Here is a 24,188-nt window from a genome sequence, read left to right as displayed (position 1 = left end):
AATATTTAAAGGTTTGTTTTTTTTTCTTCTAATTATCTTCTGATTTCAACCACTATAGTTACCTGAGACCCTCTGTAGCAGGACAGTAACACGCAGACTAGCAGACGAAGAAGACTATTCATGCCGGGGAAAGAAAGAGGATTGAGTCAAGAGATACCTTTGAAAGGCCACAGGCTGCAATGCTACTCCTGCACGTGGGGTTTTAATTCAGTTCCTGATAGGTATTTTAATTCTCTGTTGAGACCACACTGATCTTTAAATAAGAGAGAAAAGTAACAGCCAAAAAAGAGAATTATAGCACACTGATTTCCTATTACACTTGGCCAAGAAACCAGATTTGCTAAGAAAATATGGGCTGCTCCAAGCATTCTAGTTGAAATGTGCTCCAGAGAGAGGATGCCTACCAGCATTTACCACATCATTCATATGGAGTTAGGAAGGAAAACATTAAGAGGGAAAGAGTAATTCCAAAGGAAAGAAAACCATTTTTTAAAAATTCTAACCAGCCTAAAAGTTGTCCCATAGTAACAATATTCAAACATGATACGTAAGGTGAAATATTACACATCACTTGAGGTTTTTTTTTTTTCTTCAGAAAACTTAACGTGACCAGTACATAAATATACAGATTAAACAAGATATGGACATCTGAACCCATTAGAAAAACTAGGTCACCCTGGAAGTAAACTCCAGTGACAGTGACCAATCCAACGTGAAGTTCTGTGTCTGCACGTCTTCTGAACAAGACTGCCTTAAAGCAAAACTCCTCCATTTACAGCCCCCTCAAAAGTACAAATGTCTGATCCTCCCCTTAATCAGCTCCGAACTATTTTTAAAGTAAAATACATTTTTAGTCAGCACAGTAAGTCAAGCATAGTAAGCTATCATCATACAACAGCATAAAGGAAACTCTCTCTACAGGACAGTAAACAGTCAATACATAATAAACTAGTTTGAAAATACATGAAGTACATTTGTCTCAACAAAGGTATGGCCCCTTGAGTGCTTTTTCCTAAGAAGCCAAGAACTGGAAAACAATCGCATGCTGAAGCGAAGGATGAAACCCACAGCGCTGGTCTCGACTATTCAGAGTCTACAACAGATGTGGTGTCAGGAAGAACAGGCCGGGCTGTTCCCATCACCGGTTGGCCGTTACTTAACACACTGGGTTCAGTAAGTGACTGAGAGAGCCCTGTCTTTGCTGATATCCTCTTTTCATAACCTCATGGGCGGGAGGGCTGGGAGTCATGCAAGTTGACAAACTTACCTGGTAAATGTTTGCTGGCCTGGCGAGCTACTTGCCATGGCAAATCAAATCTGCACTTTTTCCAACGAAATGCGGTGGCCACCGGGCCACTCATCACCTACATTTGCTTAAGTGAGGAGGAAAAAGATGCAGAGGAAGTGGATTTTAACAAAAGCAGCCTGCGAACTGCACACTGGGATGTCCTGTTTTGGGGTGGCTTTTATTTTTCCCATGAGAGGATCTGACTAAACCTAACTGAATCTCCTCTAAATACCAGACAGGAAGTCACACTTCGCAGTTAGTGAAAATTCCTTACATCATTTTTTGTTGTTGTTTTTTTAATTGTCACAGCTAAGAGCCTTTGAATGTTTCTGATCTACTACAAAGAGATTATAACTTTGCTTCCTGTTTTTGACAGTGTCAGCTGGTAAAGGGCACCTCCACCCACCTCCTTACCCCACTATGAATATAAACAGAGGCGTTTGCCCTGAGTATACAACTGGGCTGAAGAGTTTCGTTACATATTAACTACGCTTCAAAGAATAAATCAGACTTGCTATTTCACTTTAATATGCATATATACCTTGGGAAAAGTGAAACTCAAAAGGATTTCTTCTTCATTCCTTAGAGATTGCTATTATGGAAAAAATAAACTCAACCACACAGAATACTAAGATGAGAGGTAACAGTTTTGATTCATATTTTCCAGCCTATTCTATCTTGTGTATTTGCCTTGCTCTTTTGCTATATCATTTATGCAGATGTCATCCACACACATACAACAAGCAAGGAAAATCATTACCCACATTGCCTCATCTGCTTTCTTATTCCTGTTTAACTCTTTTTTCTCTCCTGCTTTGAAATAGAAACTTTCTAGTTATAAGCAAAGATTTTCATAACATATGTACCCTTGTCAGGATACACACAGATTTAAAGCAGAAGGCATCTCTCTTCCTGCTACTGGCTGAGATACAGAAAAGAGAACCAGTCAGTACTCGCCCCACTCTCCTCCTCCGGTATTTTTCTAGACTAGAAGACATATGAATGGCAAAATACTCTCTCTAAGCCTCAATCTCCAAATCTGTAAAATGGGAGTAGGGATTGTTGTGAAGACAGAGACAATGAAAAGCACAGTGATACAGGTTATAGCACATAGTCAAAGCCCAATTCTTTTTTTTTTTTGTAACAGCTTTGTTGAGATATAATTCACATAGTATGCAATTAACACATTTAAGGTGTATAATTCAGTGGTTATTAGTATATTTTCGGAGTTGTGTTTCCATCACCACAGTCAATTTTAGAACATTTTCATCACCCCAAAAAGCACTCACTCTTCATTTTCTCTCCCTACCCGCCAGCGTTAGTCAACCATGAAAATTTAATTTCAGTCTCTATAGATTTGCCTGTCCTGAGCACATCATATAACTGAAATTGTAGAATATGCGGTCTTTTATGACTGACTTCTTTCACTTAGCATAATGTCTTCAAAGTTTCATTCATGTTGTAGTATGTCAGTATGTCATTTCTTTTTAGGCTGACTAATCTTGCATTGAGTGAATATGCTACATTTTATTTATTCATTTATCAGTTGATGGACATTTGGGTTGTTTCTACCTTTTGGCTAATATGAATAATGCCACTATGAGCATTCATGTACAAGTTTTTATGTTGACCTATGTTTTCATTTCTCTGGAGTATATATACTCAGGAGTAGCATTGCTGGATCATATAATAACTGTGGTTAACCTTTGGAAAAACTGCCGAAGTGTCTGCACCATCTTACATTCCCACTAGCAATTCATGAAGGTTCTAATTCTCTCCATCCTTACCAACTCATATTGTTATCTGTTTTTTTTTATTATAGCCACCCCAGTAGGTATGAAGTGACATCTCATTGTGGTTTGATATACATTTCCCTGATGGTTATCAAAGCCCAGTTTGCATCAGTATCCCCAAACTGTCTCCGTTTATATAGGCAGGGCTAAATACTCAAAATACACAACAACCAGTAAGACATGGGTACCACTTAATCAGAATGGACACTGGCTACAGTGCTGAAGCAAGATCTTGAAGGTGTCTAGCTTTACCAGTGGCAATTTTCCAATAGGTGTGAAAGAATTTCAACATTTTAATCTGGTATAATATACCCGCTAAATACTGCTGGCCTTGAGATTATATCTCTAGCAAGAGGCTGCTAAAAGCAGTTGGCTCTTCTTCCCCTACCCAAGGGCTGCTTATGAAAACTTACAAGACAAATAAATTCTCAATGAAAATATGACACTTTAATAATTTATAAATCAGTGGTTTCCACCTGTCTTTCTGTATTTGTCTTCTTCCTAAATAGAAACAGTCTCAATTAAAGCAGCCTTTTATAAGTGAATAACCATAATTATGTACAGGAAGAAATTTTAGATCAGATTTAATTTAAGATTGAGGATATAGCAAAATTTTAAGGAAGACAAGAGGGACAAGTCAGGATCTAGACACTAGCAACATTTTCCCCTTTTCTCTAAAAAATGTGATATTGGGAGAAGGATAGTAACTATTCTAATTCAAAGGGATTATCCAATAAAATTCAAAGAGATTATCTAATTTGAAATTCAAAAAATCTAATCCAATCTAACTCATATTAACATATTTTCTAATTCAAAGGGAACTCAATCTAATTTAGAGGGATTATCATTTTTTCAGACCCCCCCGTGTTTGAACAAATTCATGTACAATAATGTTAATTATCTCTTTCCTAAAACATTCTATTTTAGGATTTTAATTTTTTAATCCCTTAAAAAAATTAAACAGAATAAAATCTACATAAAGCATAGGAAAGAAAATACAAAAAGGCTACACGCTTTAAAAAATAACTTTTTCAATCTACAAACAATAAATGCTAGAGAAGGTGTGGAGAAAAGGGAACCCTCTTGCAGGCACTGTTGGTGGGAATGTAAACTGATACAGCCACTATGAAGAACAGTACGGAGGTTCCTCAAAAAACTAAAAACAGAACTACCATACGACCCAGCAATCCCACTACTGGGCATATACCCTGAGAAAACCATAATTCAAAAAGAGTCATGTACCACAATGTTCATTGCAGCTCTATTTACAATAGCCAGGACATGGAAGCAACCTAAGTGTCCATCGACAGATGAATGGATAAAGAAGATGTGGCACATATATACAATGGAATATTACTCAGCCATAAAAAGAAAAAAAATTGAGTTATTTGTATTGAGGTGGATGGACCTAGAGACTGTCGTACAGAGTGAAGTAAGTCAGAAAGAGAAAAACAAATACCGTATGCTAACACATATATATGGAATCTAAAAAAAAAAAAAAAAGTTCTGAAGAACCTAGGGGCAGGACAGGAATAAAGATTCAGACATAGAGAATGGACTTGAGGACACAGGGAGGCGGAAGGGTAAGCTGGGACGAAGTGAGAGAGTGGCATGGACATATATACACCACCAAATGTAAAATCCATAGCTAGTGGGAAGCAGCCGCATAGCATAGGGAGATCGGCTCGGTGCTTTGTGACCACCTAGAGGGGCGGGATAGGGAGGGTGGAAGGGAGATGCAAGAGGGTGGGGATATGGGGATATATGTATATGCATAGCTGATTCACTTTGTTATACAGCAGAAACTAACACACCAGTTTAAAGCAATTATACTCCAATAAAGACATTAAAAAAGAAAAATAACTTGTTCCCTTATTTTTCAATATAAGGCCTGAGGCTTTACGAGATGTATTAATAATGATCATTCATCTTCTAAGAAATTTTCCATGTCCCAAGGCTGCACGGTATAATCCATTGTTTTCGTTATTTCTTGGCATACAGCTGACTATGAAACTGACCGCTGAACCTTCCTATGTCAAAGAGAACTTTCCACTGTGGGAAATTCCTAAAACATTCATATTAAGCTAAGTGGAAATGTCATCATAGTTCAGGAGCAAATATGGTCTGTATCACCCAGTACAATTTCTAAACTAGATTCTACACAGGAAAGGCAAACCACGGAACAAAAACAAGTACCAAGCCTACAATGGAGTTTCTGCAAACACTGGACTTGAAGAAAATCAGAAGCAACAATCAGTTTATCAAAGTTATCTGAAAGTTCTTCCAAAAAGATCTAAAAGAAGCGCACTTTTAAAAACTACTCTGTAACGTCTATCCACTGACCCCTTCTTCTGCTAGATTACACGGTGGCCTCATTTCTAGCTCTTGTGAAATCAATAGACCATTTAAGTTGCAAGTATCTGTCTAGGGTATGCACTTTCTTATTCAATCTGGTGTTGACAGCAGTAATCAAATTTTGTACATACCACTAGCTCTATTATAGCTCAACAGCAACTGGCTGCCAGCCTAGGTTTACCCTCATCCAAAAGGAAAGAAAGGAGTGGACTGCAGAATTACAGAACAAATCAGCTGAAACTACAGGAGGTGGTGTGGAAGTGAGAGAGTGAAGCAGAGGCATTCAAGACTAATCCTCCTTCCACTGGGGAGACATAACACCGGGCACATCAGCACAGCCAAGCCCAGGTCAGCCAACCTTGACCATTAAAGGCAGACATTTTCTTCATTCCCTCTATTATCTGCAAACCCTCTGGGCTTTGAACATCTTATTACAACTGTCCGTCCTAACTACTGAACCTACACCTAAACCTGCAGAGCAGCAGACAAAAGCCAGAGATACACCACACCCTCCAACACCAGAGAAACCAAATGTGAGGGAATACAAGTTACAACACTTCCCATGAACTGTCCAGACACAACTGGCTTCATGTTGTAACTCTTCTGTATGCACATAAGCTGGGATCAAGCCTTTTTCTCGGATCAAAATGTTCTCAATTCATCTTCTGTAAAAACAAGGTCGGCCTTTAAAAAAAATTGGGAAGGGGGTAGAGACCTGACTTTGAAAGTCTACTCAACTTGCATTTTTAGAGTTCAAAATCTCTAAGAAAACCATATTCCTGCTAACAGATATTCTCTACTTAAAGGGAGCATGGATGATACCATTTCTTGGTTTGACAAGCAACTTTCTCCCTCATTTTTTAAAACTTGAAATAATTTTAGATTTACCCAAAAAGTTGTAAAAGTAGTACACAGAGTTTTCATATTCCCTTCACCCAGCTTCCCCAAATGTTATCATCTTACATAACCAGAGTACCATTATCGAAACCAAAAAATTAGCACTGATGCAGTACAACGAACTACTCTAGAGATCTTATTCAAATTTCTCCAATTGTTCCCTTTTTCTGGTTCATGATTCAGTCTCAGATCCTGCACACAAGCAACACGTCAAAAATGCATCCTTTCATTCACTATCTAATGCATGTTTCTGATCCCCCCCAAAAGACCTGTTTTCTTTCATGTTGATGAGGTAGTTTCATCATCAACCATTGAGTCTTCCAGGCGATAAATGTTTATCTCCTCCACAATGCTCTTCATACCTAATCTGTGAGTCTTATCTTGTAAGCACAGGTCAAATAGAGTTTCACAGTCCCTTGTCCAAAACCCTTAGACCAGATATGTTGCCAAATCAGAACTTTTCCCATTTGAGAAAAGTTACACTGCACATAGGCTATACATTACATTAAAACAAAAACAGCGAGATCCAGGGCAATTTCCCCTAGTCAAACACACTAATACTTCTGCAGTAAATATGTGTATTTTATGAGGTAAGTGGGATAAGTAAAGATTTTAAAAGCATCCCAACACTTCAGGTCCAATTTTGCCACAAATGAGCTCGGGTCAAGCTCGGGTTTTACTATCAAATGAATTACAAAGAAAATACCTTTCAGTTTTTAGAGCTCTTTTTAGCTATTACAACTGCAAATGAGGGAGTGTAGACCTGTACCTATGAAATCCGTGACCTCATGCATCTCCCACCCACCTTCACACCACATCCTCTTTCACCTCCAATGTTGCCTCTGCCTCCAGGCTCTCTTTACTCCAATTCACCCTCCCACAGAGCCTCCAGATAGATCTTTCTAAAGTACTTGCAACTCTCTAGCTTCAAAATCCTTAAAGATTTCCCATGCAAGGAAGGAGGCTGGAGTCTAATCTTCTTCATGAAGTTCACAAGGCTTCCACCAACTGAGCCAACTCCTCTCACTGTAACAGTGCTACACCCAAGAAGAATACAAAAATGAAAAAGGCATAGTCTCTGTCCTCAAGAAGCTGCCATTTAATTCAATCTCTTGAATATTTTCACCTAAGTAAAAATATAGAATATAGCTTCTCCAATCACCCAAGAACGTATTGGGATTTTTTTTTTAACTCATTCTTTTCTAGCTAAGAAATTCTACCTTAGTTCTTGATCACATTAAAGATTACTAACAAAATCCAACATGTTGGCATGAAAAAGATTCTTCACATGACTCTAACAACACATGTCTAAAAATACTTGCTATGCTACTGTTGCAATTACAAAGAGCAAAAGTCAGGAAAACTTTTCTAAAAACAAGCAAACCCAAAAAAGTAACATCAAAGATGGTATTTAATGGGCTGAATGATTTCTCATGAGATTGTTTTTCCAAAGCACAAAGATATAAATAAAGTCTGAAACCATGCCTTTGTTTCCATATTAGTATACTAATGGAATCGAATGACATTATAACCAAGAAAATTATGTTAGAGAGAGCTACACAAAAATCCCCACCATCAAAGAGTTTAGAATTTATCCCAACCACACAAAGGCTGATCTCCAATGCAGACATTAAGGAACATGCCAGTGAAAGAGGAAAGAAATCATATTTTCAGTATTTTAGTTTTGTTTTCTAAGGTGCAAAGACACTTACTTGGAATGATGAATTAAAAGAAAAGTTCCTACACATTGTATTTCTAGGTAAAATTATAACCTTTCTTACAATTATCTCAGGAAAAGTGCACAAAAGCAGTGAGAGTAAGAGTTAAAGAACACCACCACCAAATCCCATAATGAGGGGGGTAGAGAGAGGTAGTAGGTATACCCATGCTCTTCCTACACCAAGAGAGGGGAGGAGGGTTCCCTCCCAGGGTGGCCCTCCTCTCACAACAGAGTGTGTGAGTGTGTGTGTGTGTGTGTGTGTGCGCGCGCGCACGCGTGCACACATGGCAGGTTTCTCACTGGCAGTGTTGCTTCCAAACAGAAGTGACAACTGCCTGGAACCGACAGAGGTGAGGTATCCGGTGGCGGACAGCAATCATGGTAGAACAGGCCAACACTGCACGGATGCCGAGTGATGCCACTGCTCTGTAAAAGCCAGGATCCAATCTGCCAGGGCCCTGGAACCCTGCAGTGCCGACTGCTTAAGACAGGGGTCCCTGGGACAGCCACTCAGGTAGCAAACACCTCACTCTAGCAGAAGGAAGGAAGGTTATCACCATGGTTCTTCAGGGAGCAGGAATAGTTGTTTAAGGAGACATCAAAAGAGATGAATAAAACTCAGATGCTTTACAAAGAAAGAGAATTTTTAAAACATTACCAAAAAGGAAAGAGAAAGGGAGTAATTTTCCTGAATTTACTAAATGTTCTGTTTTTATCAATCAGGTGAAAAATAAGTGTTGTCATTTCTCATTTACCTTTGTATTGTCATCCTTTAGCGTGGAGCCTGGAACATTGTAAGGACTTAATGAGCATTTACTGAAAGAAGAGACACGAGCTGATGTGGAAGACATCAGAGTGAAAGTAAGAGTGGACCAGGACAGTGAGAGGAACCCTGGGCATCTCTCACACCCAAAGAGCTTACACAAGTCCGCCTGATGCAGAAAGGAGGTGCCACGGTCTATGTTACAAGCAAAATCAAAACTAGCAGCTCTGGGGACTTCCCTGGTGGCGCAGTGGTTAAGAACCCGCCTGCCAATGCAGGGGACACAGGTTCAAGCCCTGGTCTGGGAAGATCCCACATGCTGCGGAGCAACTAAGTCCACGTGCCACAACTACTGAGCCTGCGCTCTAGAGCCCAAGAGCCACAACTACTGAGCCCGCATGCCACAGCTACTGAAGCCCATGCACCTAGAGCCCGTGCTCCGCAACAAAGAGCAGCCACTGCAATGAGAAGCCCAAGCACCGCAATGAAGAGTAGCCCATGCTCGCCGCAACTAGAGAAAGCCCACGCGCAGCAACAAAAGCCCAGCGCAGCCAAAAATAAATTAATTAATTAGATTAAAAAATAGGAATTCTGGAGCAGACTGCAGCTTGCAGAAAGGGACTAGAGAGCTGTGACCAAGCGAGAAGGGTGCTTGTGGGAATGTAAAAGAAGGATTAATTTGGAAATGGAAGTGCTGTAAAAGTAGAGGCAATCTCATTGACAAACTGCAGGGCTGTGGAGCAAAGATCAGCCAGTGAGTTTTCTTGAAGTACATCTGCTGCCATTGTGAGAGAAACTTCTCTGGTTCCTAGAAGGTTCCAGAACACTCAAGCTTCATGGGAAGGTGTGAAGAAAAGAAACATGGGGACTATTCTTTGCTGTTAGCAGTAAAAACATCTAGTGGGAGAACTGACCTAAGAGTCCCATAGGGCACAACAGCCTATGAATCCAGATGTGCCATCCGTAACACTTCGTTCCTTGGTCCCCTGCAGTGACAATCTCAATTCAATGTTTCCTGTGGAGTTCTTAAGCCCTTATGCAAATCTGAAGATGTTGGCCACTCATTAGATATGGGTATTAACTTGCGTGAGTCATCTGTATATTCAGCCTGCAGCTGAAACTACACAAAGATAGTCCTGCCTACTAATGGGCACACCCACCCCACTCCCATGTGTCATAGCTCTGGCCATGGGAGTGAGACATAATCATCCACTTGTGACAGCTGAGGGCTGGGAATGGGGAGAAAATGGAGGATCCAGGCAATAACGAGGCAGAACCAATGCCAAGGAGATGACCTCGAGTATTTCAGTTCCAGGATTTCTAGGATGAAACAGTTTCCAAGCAATAACCAGGTGAGGAACAGAGAATGCAAGTAAGGGTTATCGGTCAAGAATTTATGAGCCATGCAACTTAGGAACAAGATTCCTGGGCTTTGGGTCTGTGGGAGCCAGTCAGCTAACTGATTTGTTTACTGAGCGCCTACTCTGTTCCATGCAGTGCAGACGAGAACCAGTTCCCAGGCCAGCAGAGTGAGGCGAGACCAGTGCTGCAGAGGGTGTGTGTGGTGCTCAATGTCACTGCCTCAGGGATCAGCCCCTGAGATAGGCCGGGGCCTGCAAAGGGGGAAAGGAGGGGGCAGCGGCTACCAAACAAGGGGGGACCGAACACTGCAAAGGCAAGAAATGCACAAACAGCCTGTTATTAACATATTCTAAGAAGTGACAGAGAACAGGGAGGAAGATGGGAAGGTGGAACTTGGAAATAGTACCGGAAGGTACAAAAGTGAAAACCACGGTGATCCAGAAAGAAGAGGAGAAGAAAGTCAGGCCCTTATTCCAGGGCCATCCCTGATGGTAAGCAAGCTATTCCACAGTTCGCAGGTCGGGACCATTTATGTACCATTTCACACACAGCTCCGCTTTCCATAAAATCTTTCTCCTCCAGAGAACGTCCATGAGTAAATCTGTCTATCTATAAAAGATTTATAAACAGAGCCAATAGAACAAACTTGGTTTTAAATTAGGACTACTGCACTAAAAATGACTTCCCAGAGGTTGCCAAGTTCCAGCAGAGGGCTGGAACTACCAGTGTTTCTACTGGAACCTCAGTATGTAATTTGGTCAGTAAAAACTGACCAATTTTAGGGACCTCTGAACTTTAAAGTTCTTTCACATTTATTTTCATGGATGCCTGCAAAAGTCTTACAAGTTAAGCTGTGTCGATACCTCAAGTCCTGTTTAAAACATGAGGTAACTAAGGTTTCATGACACCAAGTAAAACACCATATTCATGCCGTGGGTGTTCTGAACCTCTGAACCAATTCCCTGCCCCAAAGTCTTTCCTCCCAGCCCATTGTGGGCCTTCTAGAAGCAGTTTGCTGGCTGTCAACAGCACTGCCTGAACCAACGTGAAGCCCAGAGGTTTCAAAGTTATTTTTCTGAGAGAAAACAATACTATATAATACTTCCTCTCTTCCTCAAAGTCATAGCCAAAAACCATATGAAAGCAAGAGGAAGTACATGTTCCTCAACAGCAATCAGCTTCCAGGTATCAAGTAGCCATAGCAGCTGCACCCCACCCCAGTCCCAACCTCTGGCACAAACACAAGCGTCAGGATCTTGAGGCCACTCAGATATGTCTTTCCACAACAGAATGACAAAAGGCCCTGACACTTCCACTCCCGAGGGCATTAAAACCATAGCCCCGAAGGAACAAGGTGGTTACTTTTCATATGAGTTACTAAACTGAGCCGCTCTACGCCGGAAAGAGGGGGCAGGAAAAGGAAATGAAAGCAAGTGACTCTAGGTTCTGGATTTCATATGCAAGACTAGCCAGCAACAGGTGCAGTGTTCCGGTGAAATTAAGATTCCCCAAACGCCTCTCGCCTCCGCAGCACAAAGGGCGCAAGCACAGCAAGCCAACATTAGCAGGGCTGTCAGAAGTGGAAGCCATCATCATTTCCTAGCCAGCAGCAATTCTGAAAAAAAAAGGAATTTACCAGACAGTACACAAAATATTTCTCTGCTGACATGAGACTTCTTTCATACTGTCCTTTCCTTAAAACACTTTACTCGAAAATAATTTAAATGTTGGCCATAATAAAATATTTTTTAGTGCTGGTGATGAGCATAGTGCCTCGTATGGAGTAGGTGGGCAATAAACATTTATTGGATGAATGAATGAAACAAGCAGGTAAATTAAAAGTTGCCTTCACAAATAAAGATAACCAAAATCTTACCCTCAAAAGAGTATGAAAGTGTATTTTTCCCCGTTTCTCCAAGAAGGGAACAAAAGGCTGGAATCAGAAGCCAAGAGCAAGAGATATCGCAAATAGAAACATATCAGGATTGTGAAAATGACTATACTACCCAAAGCAATCTACAGTTTCAATGCAATCCCTATCAAATTACCAGTGGCATTTTTTTACAGAACTAGAACAAAAAATCTTAAAATTTGTATGGAGACACAAAAGACCCCGAATAGCCAAAGCAGTCTTGAGGGAAAAAAACGGAGCTGGAGGAATCAGACTCCCTGACTTCAGATTATACTACAAAGCGACAGTAATCAAGACAATATGGTATTGGCACAAAAACAGAAATATAGATCAATGGAACAGGATAGAAAGCCCAGAGATAAACCCACCCACCTATGGTCAACTAATCTATGACAAAGGAGGCAAGGATATACAATGGAGAAAAGACAGTCTCTTCAATAAGTGGTGCTGGGAAAACTGGACAGCTACAGGTAAAGGAATAAAAAATTAGAACACTCCCTAACACCATACACAAAAATAAACTCCAAATGGATTAAACGCCTAAATATAAGGCCAGACACTACAAAACTCTTAGAGGAAAACACAGGTAGAACTCTGTATGACATAAATCACAGCAAGATTCTTTTTGACTCACCTCCTAGAAAAATGAACATTAAAAATAAAAATTAACAAATGGGACCTAATGAAACTTAAAAGCTTTTGCACAGCAAAGGAAACTATAGACAAAACGAAAAGACAACCCTCAGAATGGGAGAAAATATTTGCAAACAAATCAACGGACAAAGGATTAATCTCCAAAATATATAAACAGCTCATGCAGCTCAATATTAAAAAAACAAGCAACCCAATCCAAAAATGGGCAGAAGACCTAGACAGACATTTCTCCAAAGAAGACATGCAGATGGCCAAGAAGCACATGAAAAGCTGCTCAACATCACTAATTATTAGAGAAATGCAAATCAAAACTACAATGAGGTATCACCTCACATCAGTTAGAATGGGCATCATCAGAAAATCTACAAACAACAAATGCTGGAGAGGGTGTGGAGAAAAGGGAACCCTCCTGCACTGTTGGTGGGAATGTAAACTGATACAGCCACTATGGAGAACAGTATGGAGGTCCCTTAAAAAACTAAAAATAGAATTACCATATGACCCAGCAATCCCACTACCAGGCATATACCCAAAGAAAACCATAATTCAAAAAGACACATGCACCCCAATGTTCACTGCAGCACTATTTACAATAGCCAGGTCATGGAAGCAACCTAAATGCCTACCGACAGATGAATGGATAAAGATGTGGTACATGTATACAAAAAGGAACGAAATTGGGTCATTTGTAGAGACATGGATGGACCGAGAGACTGTCATACAGAGTGAAGTAAGTCAGAAAGAGAAAAACAAATATCGTATATTAACACATATATGTGGAACCTAGAAAAATGGTACAGATGAACCGGTTTGCAGGGCAGAAATAGAGACACAGATGTAGAGAACAAACGTATGGACACCGGGGGGAAAATGGTGGGGGGCGTTGGTGGTGGTGTGATGAACTGGGAGATTGGGATTGACATGTACATACTAATATGTATAAAATAGATAACTAATAAGAACCTGCTGTATAAAAAATAAATTTAAAAAAAAAAGAAAGAAACATATCAGGAAGTGCCAACCACCCATCCCCTGGCTAAAGCTGAGAAACCCTGTCTGCCATCCCTTGGGATTAACAGATCTATGCAGGGAATTCTCATTTGGAGAAGACCAAATGGGGAAAACAATGATAATCATTTGAGCAATCAACTTTTGGATTTTTCTTTCATTGAATATGCCATTTCACCTAACAGTTTCCACCTGCCATCACTACAGAATTTACAAAATAAATTTTGTTGTATAATGTTTCAACACGATGAAAATAATCTGCTGACAATATGTTATGGAAAATATCTTGTGCTATATGTGACCTGTATAAGAAAAATATGAATGTGGGTAAGATGAACCAGAAATGAAGCCATTTTATGAGCAATAAAAACTGACAGGGGTTTCCCTGGTGGCTCAGTGGTTGAGAGTCCGCCTGCCGATGCAGGGGACACGGGTTCGTGCCCCAGTCCGGGAAGATCCCACATGCTGCAGAGCGGCTGGGCCCGTGAGCCATGGCCGCTGAGCCTGCGCATCCGGAGCCTGTGCTCCACAACGGGAGAGGCCACAACAGTGAGAGGCCCGCATACCGCAAAAAAAAAAAAAAAAAAAAAAACTGACAGAAAAAGTAGAGGAAAATGGCAATGAAATTGAGTCCATAGATGGAGAACGTTATATGAATACTGTATTAAATAAAAAGAATAATTATCAGTATAAGAACATCACTGATTTATATAAGGGGCTTAAACAATGATAATGATATTAATTATAAAAATAAGGTTTCAGAGCACAGATAAGAATAAATCATCAAAATTATCAGGACATATCAGAGAACAAAGCAATACAAATAAAAATGTAGTGTAATAAATAATTTTATAAGATGACTATAAAGTATGACTTGATTTAATGACACGTTTCATTCAATTTTCTTTAAATTCATGAATTTCTCTTTTGTTTACAGCTTAAGTATTCTGAGCAGAATTTCTCTCATCCCTGTATGTTCAATTTAAAGAATCCTTAGATTTTTCAAGTCACTCCTTCCAAGATCCAGAGTAAACTTCCGTTTTCTTTTACCTCAAGGTAACAAACACCCAAAGGTCTTGAATGAAATTTTCGCTGAGATCCTAAGTGCCTAGTTAAGAACTACCTCAAACTTCAAGGAATAAACTGGAATAGGAAGTCCATTACAAATATCATTGGTTTTCAAGTGAGGTCTTTTCAGTCATTCATTCATCCATTCATTCATCTGCAAGGATCTATCATCCCTAGAGGTCAGGTGTTGTGCAAAGCACTATGGGCACACTGGTGAAAATGCTGGTCCCTGCCCTGAGTCTGGGGACCTCTTAACAACAAATTAAACAAAGCAATTAGCATTGTAACAAGTGTGCTGAAGCAAGCAACAGGACGGCTGGTAGGAATAACAGGACGAATCTACTTCAGATTGGTAGTCAGGGCAGACACCTCAGAAGACGTGCAATTTAATCCGATGCCCAATTATAGTAGACGGGGCTAGCCAAGAGCTAGGGGAGGTATTCCAGGCAGAGGAAGAGTCTGTGAAGAGGTGGTCTGCGGAGCAGCACGCTGGCCACTGCCGAGGCGACGGGCAGCGATACAGGAGGCTAATTTATAAACACGGAAGCGAAGCGGCATCTCACCAAGCAATTCGCCCAACATGCCTTTTCCCTGACACACACTTTCCCCTCGGCCTGGAATCCCTCCCTTCCACACTCTCCTCTGCCATCTGGCAGGTTCCTCCTCTGGGAAACAGCCCTTGACTCTCCAGGGAAGAGTAAAACTCCAGAAACGAATCCCTCCTAATCCGTGATCCCACCGCACCTAGTACTTGCCACTATGACACCCCCTAACACCCGGCACTGAATCACTTGTTCAAAAGCCGCTAAGCAGAGGTCTTGCTTTATTTGTCTCTGTTTCCCAATAGTCTATCCCGGAATTCGGCACCAGCAGACATGCAATAAATAACAAGTGAGTGAGGGAACAAACCGAGACAGAAATGGACAAATGAACGCAGAAGGGCCACCAATGCCAACTCATTACTCAGCCTAGGAGGTTTGGAACAGCACCACAGTTTACAGCTGATTAACCCATTTATAGGCTGGGGGGGAGGGCAAGGTGATTTCTATCCCCATATGATTTCCATACAACAAACACTTTGGGACAAATCTTCTGGCATCACAGAGAAGTGATGGAATAATTTTCAGAGTGCCATTAGATATGGGCCCCAATCCGTTCACAATCCACAAGCATGTGTGAAGTGCCAGGCCAGGTATTAGGCTCAAAGGCTGACAGTGGCTCTGTCCTGTTCCGGAAGATCTACAACTAGCAAGCAGAGCAGATCCTATTTCCAAAATATCGCTAATGACTCACATTGTAAGATTCTTTATACGGAACTAACTCCTTTCATAATATTTTTACAAGAAAATGTTTTTTAAAAAATTCCAAGGTCACCCATAGGACAAAGTTATTTAGAATCTGTTGCTCAGTAATTTTCACACTAATTCTTGGCTCACTAAGTCATTCCGAGGTTTCCTTTCTACGACCAATGCACAAAAGTTTAAGGAACCATAACATTCTAAGTGAGCCTTCTTTACCTGCCTGTGACCCTTTGCCATCCCCATGTGTAGACATGGTTGTCACTTCCATTTCTTGCTGGCTCAGCACGTCCTCCAAAGCTAGTTCAGGTTCACAAACCAACCGTGCATGCCTTCTGAAGTCGCAAAGATATGTGTACCCCTCGGCTGGAGAGTGTGCTTTGCTGGAGTCAAATTTTAAAACAGGGCCAAACAGTGTGGGAATCATGGGGAGAGGAGTCCCTCCCCAACTGGCCTGACCAGAATGGTTGCATTCCTGCCCCGTAACACAGCCCAATCCCCTTCTGAGCCTCTGCCAGGCTGTGGAGCCTGTCGCCTTAAAATCCAGACGTGCGACAACACTTACCTACTTAGGAATAGCCAGGTAAGGAAGGTATATGTATTTCTACAAACACAGAAGAGCCTAGTGCTTCCTCAGTTCTCCTTAGTTTTTTCTTACATTTGTGCCAAATGAAAACGTGGGTGAGGCATAATGTTTAGGAATTAAACGATAAAAAATGTTCTTAAGTGTCCAGCTCTTGCAAGAGAGCTTGTTCTCATAAATTTTACAATTTTTCAACCTATATACTCTAAACTAATCTCTAAAGCTTTTAGAGATCTAGCCATTCATACACTAAATAATACATGCTGTCAAGCTAAAAGGCAAACTCTGCCTCTTCAATCAGGAGTAAAAACACTACCAAGTGAAATACAAACTGCGTCTTTTTGCCAACCTCAACGCACAGCCCTCTGCTCATTTCACTCCCAATCACTGCCTTCATTCAGGTTTTCCGTGGGCCCAAGCTCCACCCTCAGCCAACACCCGAGCGTTGACTTAAATCTGGCTTCCTTAAGGAGGCCTTCCCTCACCACTAGAGCACAGCCCAGGCCCCGTGAAGCCCCCTCATGACGCACTATTACAGCACTGCATGACATTTATCCCCTAAGCTATGAAACAACTCTTTGTATATTCTGCTGTTTGGTGTCTGTTTCTTCTACTAGTCCACACACTGCAGAGGCCGGCCACCAACACTGAGTGTTCATCAGTTTTGTTGACCATGCCCAGTACAGTGCCTGGCCCGGGGGGGCGGCCACGCAACAAAGAGTTATTTCCACTTCAAGTTGTCATCTCTGTAAAATTACTCTTAACACAAATATCATATCATATCACTTATATGTGGAATCTAAAAAAATTGTACAAATGAACTTATTTACAAAACAGAAACAGAGTCACAGATGTAGAAAACAAACTTATGGTTACCAGGGGGGAAATAAGGGAGGGAATAAACTGGGAGATTCGGATTGATATATACACACTATTATATATAAAATAGATAACTAATAAGGACCTACTGTATAGCATAGGGAACTCCTCTGAATACTCTGTAATGGCCTATATGGGAAAAGAATCTAAAAAAGAGTGGATATATGTATATGTATAACTGATTTACTTTGCTGTACACCTGAAACTAACACAACATTGTAAATCAACTATATTCCAATAGGGACTTCCCTGGTGGTGCACTGGTTAAGAATCCACCTGCCAATGCAGGGGACACAGGTTCGAGCCCTGGTCCGGAAAGATCCCACATGTCGCGGAGCAACTAAGCCCGTGCACCACAACTACTGGGCCTGCACTCTACAGCCCGTGAGCCACAACTACTGAGCCCACGTGCGGCAACTACTGAAGTCCACAGGCCTAGAGCTCGTGCTCCGCAACAAAGAGAAGCCACCGCAATGAGAAGCCCGCACACCACAAAGAGTAGCCCCCGCTCGCCACAACTAGAAAAAGCCCGCGCACAGCAATGAAGACACAACGCAGCCAAATATTAACTTTTTTAAAAAAGAAATATAATGTGAAACCCATATGCGCTTTAAAAAGGAAAAAAACTATACTCCAAAAAAAAAATTCCCAAAATTAAAAATAAATAAAAACTAAAAAAAAAAATTTGTCTGGATTCACCAAACTACCAAAGGGGTTCCATGGGCAAAAAAGGAAGGGATGTGATGATAAAGAATAAAAACCCTAATCTACACCCTCATCATAAGATATAAACATTTCATGAATCGAGGAACACTTATATTCTGTTTTTAATGAGTTGAACTTATTTTTACTCACTGGGAAAATGAATAAAACACTTCTAAAGGAGAGATGATTTAAAATCAACAGAATTGGGCTTCCCTGGTGGCGCAGTGGTTGAGAGTCCACCTGCCGATGCAGGGGACGCGGGTTCGTGCCCCGGTCCGGGAGGATCCCACATGCCGCGGAGCCGCCGGGCCCGTGAGCCATGGCCGCTGAGCCTGTGCGTCTGGAGCCTGTGCTCCACAACGGGAGAGGCCACAACAGTGAAAGGCCCGCGTACCGCAAAAAATAATAATAATAAAATATAAAAAATAAACAGAATTATCAAATTAAGAAGTTGTTTTTTATAATAAATAAAAATATGTATTTCAGTAGTTTTAGTATAAAACAACTTTTAAAGAAGAAATTCTCAAGGGACGTTCACAAGTTTAATAGTTACTGTACAGTTCAACTAACAGATATCCTTGACATAGTCTTTTTTTTGAGATATAATCGACATATAACATTACATTAGTTTTAAGCGTACAACACACATAATTGATATATGTATGTACTACAAAATGATTACCACAATAAAAAGTTTAGTTACCATCCATCACCACACACACTTACAATTTTTTTTCTTGTGATAAGAATTTCAAGATCTACTCTCTTATCAACTTTCAAATACACAATACAGTATTGTTAACTAGAGTCACCATGCTGTGCGTTAAATCTCCAGGATTTATTTTTGTAGCTTTTGACCACCTTCATCCATCTACCCCACCCCCAACACCCGGCCCCTATAATCACCAATCTGTTCTCTGTATCTTTGAGTTCAGGTGGGGGTTTTTTTCTTTCTTTTTTTTTTAGATTCCACATATAAGTGAGAACACACAGTATTTGTCCCCCTCTGTCTGACTTATTTCAGTTAGCATAATGCCCTCAAGGTTTATCCATGTTGTCACAAATGGCAGGATTTCCTTCCTTTTTATGGCTGAATAATATTCATATATATATATCTCCCATCTTCTTTATTTATGTGTCAGTAGACATTTAGGTTGTTTCTGTGTCTTGGCTATTGTCAAAAATGCTACAGGGCTTCCCTGGTGGCACAGTGGTTGAGAGTCCGCCTGCCGATGCAGGGGACACGGGTTCGTGCCCCGGTTCGGGAAGATCCCACATGCCGCGGAACGGCTGGGCCCGTGAGCCATGGCCGCTGAGCCTGCGCTCCGCAACGGGAGAGGCCACAACAGCGAGAGGCCCGCGTATCGCAAAAAAAAAAAAAATGCTACAAAGAACATGGGGGTGCAGATATCTCTTGGAGATGCTGATTTCATTTCCTTTGGATGTATTCTCATGCGTGGAATTGCTAGATCATATGGCAGTTCTGTTTTTAATTTTGGGGGGAACCTCCATACTGTTTTCCATAGTGGCTGCATCAATTTACATTCCCACCAACAGTGGACAAGGGTTCTCTTTTCTTCACATCGTCACCAACAGTTATTATTTCTTGTCTTTATGATAACAGCCATTCTAACAGGTTTGAGATGATATCTTACTGTGGTTCTGATCTGCATTTCCCTGATAATTAGTGACGTTGAGCACCATTTCAATGTATTCTTGATAATGATGAAACTTCAACTTTCTTCCAGAAAGACTCATCTTTGAGCCACTAAGCCCCTGGGGTTTGCAAAGTAAGGACACTAGGCAGGTAGGATTACAAAACATATCGCTCTGCAACTTCTACCAGGTATTTCCATAGTTACAACCTACCACTTGAAGGTTCACCTCATCTTATTTCTATAACAGCTCTGTGAGAATATGCACATACCCTCCAGAAGAAGTAACAGAGTAATCATTAACACACTTACGGTGAGTAGCTTTAATCAGCCAACCATTAACACCCACAACACTCCAATCAAAAAGGGACCTCTGGGAAAGGGCAGGCCTGGATGGAGTCAGAAGGCCCGTGAACAACATCTAAGGGCTGGGTCAGTGGAAAAAGGTTCAGAGAAGGTACAAAAGTCCAATTTTGCATGAACCTTAATGGTAGCCAGCAGGTACTGTAAAGATTGCTCTGGAAGACTGAACACCACAGCTTTTCTTTCACACAAATTACTTCTCAGTCTCCCCCACCAAAAGGAAAATAATGGGAAAGAACGGTCCTTGCACCCCTGCTCTGTCGTTCCTTCTCCTGTTTCCCCTCTCTCTCACCCTCTCCCTGTTTATGCTAAAACTGAAGACTTCAAGCCCAAGATCTGCCTGTTTTAATCCACAAGCACATGTCACATCTCTTTCAGGAAATTAACAAAAACTCCCTAACACAGTAAATATAAACCTAAAATCCTTCAAGAAGTCCACACACCCCACCCTGCCCAACAGAATATTTCCTGGAAATCTGTCTCTTTTCAGACACAAATCCATCAGACAACCATCAACAACGAAATGAGATTTGAAGGAAAGTGAGTAAGACATTTCCCTGAAGTCCAGGTAGCCCAGAGAAGCAGAAAGAACACTGAGTCTGGGGCCATTGTGTAATCCTGGGAAAGTCATTTCCCGCCCCCCGCTCCTTGAATGAATTTTGTCAATTATCAGGCAACAGAAGTGGACTAGATGGTCCCTCAAAGCATCTTCCAGCTCTAAAATTCTGTAAAGGTCCATGTTACCACAACAGCCATCCATGGTTATAAGGGAGAGGGAAGGGCCGAAGGAGGCCACTTACCTCTAAAAATGATTTCTAAGTCAGGAAATGCTGCAAAGAGACCACTTCAGCTTGAAGGTCTGCATGCTCTTAGTGTTCATTTAAAACGTCCCGTTCCTTACATTTGTGTTCCATTACAACCACAACCTGTGCAATGTCTAACAGAAAATCTTCCCATAATCACCAGCAACATGGAAAGTATGTGGTTGTTATGTGAGGAGTTTGTCTCAAAATAATCTGGATATTTGCAATTCACATGCACGATAAATGATTTCGAAAGCCACGAAGCTTGTCAGGCCTGGCAGAAGCTAGAGAAAATGTTAGGATAACCATACCTAACTGCAGCAAGAAATCGGGTGCTGAGAAAAGACAGCTACTAAAAAAATTTAGGGGACCATACTACTTCTGGGATTGCCAAAGAGTAATATTGTGTCGCATCTTCTATCCTGTCAATAAATTTTTTCAACAAAATGATTTCCAAAGTAAATCTCTCGTTACGTACTTATCAATTTTTACCAAAGTAATAAATGCACATCGTTTTTTAAATCAGATAGGACTACAACAAAATGCAGGAGTCCTGCTTCAGTCTTGCTTTCAGAGGCTGTCCCCTTTCAACCGTTATCTATTTATTCTGACATACATTTCTAAATACTAAGTTTACACTGCTCTTTTCTGATTGTCAGACATTATTTACAGAATGTTTATTATAGTGAATAAGGACTTAACTCTCTTATATTCAATCTCTCAGTTTCTGATATCATACTTTTAATTTCCAAGATGATCTCTTATTCTCTGAATCTGATTTTTTATAGCATTTTCTTGTTTCAAAGATGCAATTATTTTCCCACATCTCTGATAGATATAATATTATGTATCATTTTTCTCTGTCTCCCCTAAGTTCCTTTTTCCTGTTGTTTGGGTGTGGCTTTAATGACAGAGGCTCTCCCCCAACATCTGACTCCTGGCAGCCCCTCACATTTCAAAATGAGGCAGTCAACTACTCAAGTTCTATGAGCTTGGGTATCTATCACCTGACAACTGCTGAGCTCAAAGTAGGTCATCAAATTCCGTGCTGTGACTATATTATACGCCCAAGAAAAGCATCCTCTAATTGGGGCTGGGGTAAGCTTCAGGAATTCTGATGTCCCTTCATCTTCCTGCTGTCAGACCAGAACCTCACCGTCCTTCCTGGGACAGGGATCCCAAGGCAGAGTTCAATTTGTCCAGAGGATGTATAAATCTCTGTTCTCCTGTACAGGAGGGGATGAAGGGGAAAGATCTGGGAGTCGAAGTACAGAGTTTACAGTTTTTAGCTCCAAACTTATTCCGCTTCCCCTGACCCAACCTCAGACAGTGCTGGTGACTCTAAGTCAGCGTGCTTTCCAAGCCTGGTAGGTGCATCAGGAGGCCTCTGGCTGCCACCCCCTGCTCTGGTCCCCTCAGCAGTCACCACTCTACCATCATCCTCCAACATGTGATGCCTCAACCGCACACAGCTACCTTGTCTCCACTTCCCTTGGCCATGTAAGTTTATTCATTTTTTGTCTTTTGTGGTAACTCTAGTGCTATTACTGCTATAGCAATGATAAATACATATGTACTCTTTCACTTCTAACTACAAGTTCTGCTCTCTTCAATTTATCCTTAGGAAGACTCCTAAAATGGTCTTGTTACCATGAGCTGGGCACTGGTTGCACATGGCAGTAGGGTGCAGGAAAGACCTGTCTCTTGCAATCTCGAATTCCAAAATACAATCTTGCTGAATATTTTAAAGTCAAACCGCACTTTGTACAGTAGTATCCGTAACATCAGATGTAACTGTCAGTTAATTATTCTCTTCATGATTGGGCCCAATTTGGAAATGGAATTCAATATTTACAATACAATACAGTAACTTCATATGTAATGAAATTTTATAGTTATAGTATAAAATTACTTTTTACTTGATCTTCAAATGTGAAATTTTGCTTTACACATAGTAATTCAATCCAGCCAGATTACAGCTGCTATTTGGGGACCTCAGTGCAGACTGTATGTATTGAAAATACTAAATTGCCTTAAAACTTCTTTTAAAATTCAAATGAGGGCTTCCCTGGTGGCGCAGTGGTTGAGAGTCCACCTGCCGATGCAGGGGATGCGGGTTCGTGCCCCGGTCCAGGAAGATCCCACATGCCGCGGAGCGGCTGGGCCCATGAGCCATGGCCGCTGAGCCTGCACGTCCGGAGCCTGTGCTCCGCAACGGGAGAGGCCACAACAGTGAGAGGCCCGCGTACCGCAAAAAAAAAAAAAAAAAACCTCAAATGAATCTCTGAAAATGTATGCTAAAATAAACACAGAAACTCAAAGTTCATATTTATTAAAGAAAAAAATCTATAACTGTACTAAGTATATCATTAATTATGAAAGAAAAAACACCCAATGTAGATATTCCTATAACCCAAATGCTCAGGGCCTCACAGAACTGCAAATACGCTTTAAAACACAGAAGGCAATTCCCGTAATAGTAACATGCTGAAATACAGAAATAAGTACTCAGTACTTTGCTTTGGACTAGAAAGAACTTCTCAGCCGGATGTCGATATTTCCCTACAAAACCCAGTGAAACTGTGGCTACCTAAGGAGGATAGAAACTTCTCAAGCTAAGAAAGGTAAGGTTTTCCAGCATATTCATAAAATTGCAAACTTTTGCCTAAAACACTTGGTTCAGAAGCTCACGTACAGCCAGTCTGATTAAGCCACTGGAAGTCATGGAAGCTCGTAGAAAGTATTTTACGAACGTTGTGAAATATCTCTGATGTATCACAAAAAGATACTAAGTGAAGTAATAACATGTTCTTTCCTTTATTTCCTTTAAACCTTTATGTTTCTGAGATAGCAGAAGTTAAAAATTAAAGTAACTGTTATTGACTTCAAACTTTAAAGCAAAGTAAGTATTAATGTTGTGCTCCGTGGATTCTGATCCAGGAATATTTAATAGCCCCTAACATTCAAAACAGTGTATCTCAAAAATGTATTTCCTTGTTCTTTTCTATCACATCATTAGAGTGGGAGGATCTTTCTGCTCTCATTCAAACGATAATAATTGTGTCAATTATAATAATCAATT

The 24,188-nt window shown here is 40.8% G+C and overlaps 1 protein-coding gene across 6 annotated transcripts in view; it reads right to left on the bottom strand.

Annotated features, from left to right (window-relative positions):
- Positions 1-24,188, bottom strand: part of UTRN (utrophin) — a 505,655-nt gene that overhangs the window by 443,384 nt on the left and 38,083 nt on the right. For 2 of the 6 annotated variants that reach the window (XM_029224155.1, XM_029224152.1), the window contains exon 1: positions 1,268-1,801. The exons of 2 other annotated variants lie outside the window; for them this stretch is intronic. In XM_029224155.1, coding sequence (XP_029079988.1) covers positions 1,268-1,361 — 94 coding nt within the window. In that variant the 5' untranslated portion in view covers positions 1,362-1,801. Of the gene's footprint in view, positions 1-1,267; positions 1,802-24,188 lie in introns of those variants that run through there. 2 more of the 6 variants (XM_029224147.1, XM_029224148.1) reach the window with 2 other exon arrangements.

The sequence above is a fragment of the Monodon monoceros genome, unplaced genomic scaffold (assembly GCF_005190385.1).
Source record: "Monodon monoceros isolate NGI ecotype Baffin Bay Population unplaced genomic scaffold, NGI_Narwhal_1 Super_Scaffold_15, whole genome shotgun sequence".
NCBI lineage: Eukaryota > Metazoa > Chordata > Mammalia > Artiodactyla > Monodontidae > Monodon > Monodon monoceros.
Note: the sequence above shows the minus strand (reverse complement) of the source record. Positions and strands in the feature narration are given on the sequence as shown.